General features: G+C 58.9%; 1 protein-coding gene across 2 annotated transcripts; it reads right to left on the minus strand.

Moving 5' to 3' along the window:
* Positions 1–292: 292 nt before the first annotated feature.
* On the minus strand, positions 293–2,668 carry ZBTB3 (zinc finger and BTB domain containing 3). Of its 2 annotated transcripts, none has more exons than XM_020967944.1 (2): positions 2,631–2,668; positions 293–2,166 (listed from the first exon to the last, which is right to left on the minus strand). In XM_020967944.1, exon 2 carries the CDS (start codon positions 2,137–2,139, stop codon positions 727–729), a length of 1,413 nt encoding a protein of 470 aa, XP_020823603.1. In that variant the 5' UTR covers positions 2,140–2,166; positions 2,631–2,668; the 3' UTR covers positions 293–726. The 2 variants fall into 2 exon arrangements, with proteins under 2 accessions (XP_020823603.1, XP_020823604.1); XM_020967945.2 differs by having other exon boundaries at positions 2,635–2,653.
* Positions 2,669–5,657: the final 2,989 nt, after the last annotated feature.

Here is a 5,657-nt window from a genome sequence, read left to right on the forward strand (position 1 = left end):
ACAGGCCCTGAGAGCCGCCAAAAGCTCTGACCACAGCACAAATGAAGCAATACACACCAACTGCCCGTTAGCTTCATCCCATGCACTCACAGAATTCAGTCATGCTTCCTAATTATGTCTGTATTCCTTATTCTGTGTAAAACTCCCCTCCCCTCCCCTTATCCCTCATCAGTAATTTGACTCCCCCTTCTGCCACCCCTCCTCCCCCAGGTCAGATTCTTGGAAGGTCTTAGGAGAAACCCACATTAGGCCTCAAATTTGTCCAGGGGGGCAAAAAACCAGCCACGACCACTTCATAGAAAGGATTTACTTTCACATTTATGGCCCAGGCAATAAGACAATTCTTGTAATAGCAAGTGACAGCTTCAGGGGCACTCTGAAGGCCGCGGGGCTGGGCAAATAATCAGACTGGAGAGGAGCTAATCAAGGGGGCCTCTGTCCCTCGAAGCCCCGGAAGGGAAGTGGGGGGAGGACACTGGAATTCAAGAGCCAGCTCCTTGGCTCTGTGCTGCGGACAGTGCCGCCCTTTCACCTGGCTCAAAAAGGGCGCTGCAGCAGCCCAACCCCTACACCCATCCTCCCCAGCACTGCCAAGATGACCTCCCAGCCTTCTCGCTCTCAAAAGGACTCCACTCCCCCAAACTCCCAGAGGCCAAGTCCAGAGACTTTGGGGTGCCCCCCCCCAACTTCTCAGGCTGAAGTCAGAGCGAGGTGAGGTGTGCAGCCCTAAGAGGGGGTAGCTTCAGGGTCAGGCTTGCTGCGTTTGGCCAGGTCCTCATTGTGGGCCTTGCGGATATGGCGGTACAGGTCCCCCGACTGCGTATAGCTCCGCAGGCAGTAGCGGCACTCATAGGGCCGCTCCCGGGTGTGCACAGTGGCATGGCGCCTCAGCGTGTAGGAGCAGGAGAAGGTCTTCCCACATGTCTTGCACGTTGGGACATCCTCTGTGAAAACCCCAAAGCCCCCCGAGGCCACTTCATACTCTGGAGGCAAGTAGAGAGACTCATGTAGGCTGCTGTGCGCAGGCGGAGGGGGTGTCACCAGCCCCGGGTGATAGTGCCCTGGGCCGGCTAACAGGTGGTAGGGAAGGTGAGCGTCAGGGGCCAGAAAGTGGTCAGCCGGTCCCCCGTCCTCGAGCCCGGGGCCTCCCGCAGCCGAGGCCTCTTCAAACGCTTCAGGTGGGGCATATCGGCTCTGACAAACTGCTCCTGATGGGAAGAGTCCCTCGGGTGCTCGTGGCCTCTCCTCTGGCCCCTCAGCCTCCTCATCAGAGATCACGATGGCCTCTACCTTCACCTGCACAGGCTCAGCCTCTCCTGGGGCTGGCGCTGGCCGAGGTGGGTAGAACCCCTCTACTGGCCCACTGGGTGCTCGTGGGCCTCCTACCCCTAGGTTCTCAGGACCCACTTCCAGGGACCCTGGGGGCTCCCCTGGGGCAGCCCCGAGACTAGGGGAAAAATAGCTGGCAGGCACCGTTTCCGTGGAGCTACTGGGGCTGGAAAGAGAGCCTTCCACCACCGGGGCATCCATGCCAGGTTGGGTGGTGTCTGCACTGTCGGGCCCCGGGGGCTCATCGGCTGCGGAGTGGGGGCCCGAGGGCAGGGCAGGGGCCGGGGCCTGCCCTTTCCATGGGTCCTGGTCCCTCCAGTTGGGCGTCTCTGGGGGAGGAAGCAGGGGCATGAGGCCGCGGGAAGTGCTGGGCAGTGGCTCGGGGGTGGCCGGCTGCGGGCGGGGCTCTTCCTCTTTCTTGGTGCTGTCCGCCTCGGCCAGGGCCCGGGCCTGCAGCCTCCGCTTGCAGACCTTAACGATGTCATTCATGTGCAGGTAGCTGGCAGCGGCCAGCACGTCCTCCACGGGCGTGTCCCCGCGCAGGGCCAGGTGGCCCGCGTACATGAAGTCCAGCAGCAGCCCAAAGGCGGGCGCCGTGACGATCTCGTTGTGGATGCACACCAGGTCCCGCTTGTCCAGGTCCCGCTCCTTGTAGAAGAGCTGGAAGAAGGGGCTGCACGAGGCCAGCACGGCGCGGTGCGCCTGGAACGGCGTGCTGCCCACCAGCACCGTGCAATCGCACAGGAAGCCCTGTGAGCGCTGCTCCCGGAGGCTCTGCAGCAGCTGCTCGCTGTGTCCGGGGAACTCCATGGAACCTGGCGGAGGGACCCCGGGGCCCTGGGGAGAGAGGGGATCAACAGGCCATGAGGGCAGAGGCGCCCCATCTGGGGCCGGCCCCCCATGGCCCGGCCCTCGCTCCCGCCAGCTGCTCCAGCCCAGCCCCAGGAAGCAGCAGGAAAGCCAAGCCAGGGTGTGCTGGCCCGGCTCACACACACCCCAAAGCCCCGCCCACTCCCCACACCAGGACAGCTAGAACGCCCCGCCCCCTGCAGGGACAGCCACGCCCCGGAAACCCCCGGCCCCCCGGAAGTCCCGCCCTCCGTGGGGCCCCTCACTCCTCGGCAGCGCCCACCCCGTAGCCCCCCGCCTCCCCGACCGGGAGTCCTCTGTCCTCCCGGACCCTTCCCCCAAAGCGCGCCTCCACCCCAGCCCAGGAGCTCCCCAAGGCCCCCTCCTCTCGCATCCCGGTGGGAATGGGGAGTCCCGGGGGTGGGAACGAGCAGAAGAAACTGATCCCTCACCCACCACCGAGCCGCGGCCTGGAGAACCCCGCCCCCTTCCCCGCCTCCCTCGTTGCTATTGGTCGAGGTTCGCCGCTCCTCGGTTAGGATTGGTCGGTACACCCCCGCCCTCGCGGTGGCTGCGGCCTCCAGATGGGCGCGCGGCCGCATCGCTCAAACTTACTCGTTCCTGATTGCCCCCAACCCGCTGTCATTCTTCTTCTTCTTCCTCATCCCGCCCCGTTTCCTCAACGCGCTCTTTGATTAGCGGAGGGAGCCCGCCGCTCTAGCAGCCCTGGTCCTGCCGTGGGGGCGGGGCCTGCGTGCGGCGCGTCTACAGTCCCCCAGCATCCTCCTCCCTGCGGCTGCAGCTGTGCAGCTCCTGACTCTCCGCACAAGCTTCCAGAAGCCGGAGCCACTCCTGCTTTCTGTGGGGTAGCGTTTCCCCCTTCCCCTTGTAACTCATCTCTGTGCCTACAGGGGCGTCTTTGCCTTGATAGATAGTGAGTTCTCCATCCCCAGAAGTATCCAAGCACAGGCAGGGGAATGCTAGATGTGGGTTTGAATTGAATCCCTGCTCTTCCACTTCACCTGTGCCTCAGTTTCCTCATCTGTTAAATGCAGTAGGGCGGGTCTTAAGGCCTTGGGCTTCCTGCTCAGGTATTACATGCCCTACACCCTTGCTGAGGCTGACTCTACCTTCTACTAATCCAGCCCTTGAGACAGGGAGAAACTTTCCAGGCCACTGCCTCTTCTTCCTCTTCTTCCTCTTCGTGATTTTTGCTGGGCAGTGGGGTGAAGTGACTTGCCCAGGGTCACACAGCTAGTAAGTGCCAAGTGTCTGAGGTCACATTTGAACTCGGGTCCTCCTGACTCCAAGGCCAGGGCTCTATCTGCTGCGCCACCTAGCTGCTTCTGCTTCTGCCTGGGTTTGCCTCCCTTTGCCCAGTGTCTCATGGGGGACAGAAGAAGGTGGCTCCCCCTTCCTCTTCCTGCTCTGCCGTCCCTCCACTTGCCTCCTGGGGTGTCCATGCGGGGTGAGCTCCACCCTTTCTGCTCAGGAAGGAAACAGCTGAGTTACTGTCACTGGCCCAACTTGAGTCAATCGCTGCCTGACAACCAGGCCTGAGGGAGGAGCAGCAGCAGCTGGGGAGAGGGACCCCATCCCTGCTGCCAGCGGGGCGCAGGCCAGCCCAGGGGAGACAGAGACCCTTCCAGTCCTGCCCTGAAGTTAGCCTGGGACAGGAGGATTTTCTGAAGGACCCCTAAGCAGGAGGAAGTGTGGCACTGAGTTTCGTCTTTTGCATGTTGATGTCTGATGGTTCTGGAAGTCCTGGGTGGAGGAGACAATGTGGTAGGAGGGAAGTAACAGGAAGAACCACAGAGAGCCACCTTTTTCTTTCCCATCCCCAAGAAAACAACGCTTACTTAGAGGAGATGTCCCAGACCAAATCCTGATGGGGAAATCCAGGAGAAAGTCTCAGGGAGTCGTTTGTCCAGCCCGGGTCAGCAGAGGGGTCTGAAGACACTAGGGACGGGTTTGGCCTGGAGTGGGGTGAGAGACTGTGCACCAGGACTCGAGGATGTCCCAGCCCCAGACCAGGGACACATGCCTGCTGGTAGCTAGTTTCAAATCACAGATCCAGAGCAGATGGAGAATGGGGAGAGGATACATGTATGCCCTGTGAACCTTATCATCGTCAGGGTCATGGAGGAAGTCTAATTAGGCAGAAGGCCTGGGAAGGTTTGAAAGAGAATTATCTCGTTTGTGAGGTGGATAGAGGGCTGGGCCTGGAGTCAGGAAGAACTGAGCTTAATTCCAGCCTCAGACACTTGAGAGTCATGTGACCCTGGCAAGTCACTTCATCTTTGTCTACCTCGGTTTCCCTCTCTGTAAAATGGAGTTGATAAGAGCCCCTGCCTCCCCAGTTGTTATGATTTTGTTTTGTTTTTTGTTTTTTGGTTAGGCAATCAGGGTTAAGTGGCTTGCCCAGGGTCACACAGCTAGTAAGTGTCAAGTGTCTGAGACCGGATGTTGTTATGATTTTCAAGTGAGATAATATCTGTAAATTGCTTTGCAAACCAGGAAAGCACTATCTAAAAGTTAACCATTACTATTGGTTGGCTAACCAACCTCCCTCTTTCAATCTCCCGCAAGTGGCAGTGCCATGATAAGGACTTGCTGCGTTCTGCACGCTAGGGAGGACCTTTCAGACTGTCCTTGATGGCCGGTGAACTGCCAGTGCAGCTGTTCTGCAGCCACCACAGGCCTGAGAAGCTGCCTGGCCTCAGGCCAGACCCAGCTGGAGCTAGGTGTGAGAGCTATCTGCCACCATCGCTATGGGCTGCCCCTGGGGGTCAGAGATCAGTGTCCCAGATCTGGACGGGGACAGGGACCTTGGAAGTCATTTTAGAGATGAAGAAACAGACCCAAGTCTGGCCTCAGACACTTCCTAAGCAGTGTGACCCTGGATGAGTCACTTTCCCCATTTGCCTCAGTTTCCTCATCTGTCAAATGAGGGGCTTGGATCAAGGACCTCCTGGGGCCCTTCCAGCTCCAAGTCCACAGTCCTAGGCTCTCTTGAGGTGCTTGTTATCGACAGCGCAAGTTTTGGCCAGCACCAAAATCGCTCGCTGACTGAAATGATGGATAAGCCAGACCCAAGGTCATACAGGAAGTCAGGGGCAGAGCCAGAGCTTGAATCCAGGTCCTGTGACTCCAAGTTCAAGTCAGGTCCAGTTGACAAGCATGTAAAGACCTAAGGCCCTACAACCTGCCACAGGGCACTAAGCACTGGGGATACAAAGAAAGGCAAAACCAGCCCCTGCCCTCAGGGAGCTCCCAGTCTAAAGCGGGAGAGCAGAAGCAAACAGTTCTGGACAAACAAGGCTACCCCCAGTAAATTGGAAACAATCCGTAGAGGAGGCACCCAGGTCAGAGAGCACGGGTTAGAGGTTAGAGAGCCCCCACAAAGGGCCAGCTGGCCCTTCATTACTAATCCCTTATTTTCAAATTTTAACTGAATTTTTTTCAATTAACAAAATTAT

This window comes from Phascolarctos cinereus, unplaced genomic scaffold, assembly GCF_003287225.1.
Source record: "Phascolarctos cinereus isolate Bilbo 61053 unplaced genomic scaffold, phaCin_HiC Scaffold_9;HRSCAF=440, whole genome shotgun sequence".
NCBI lineage: Eukaryota > Metazoa > Chordata > Mammalia > Diprotodontia > Phascolarctidae > Phascolarctos > Phascolarctos cinereus.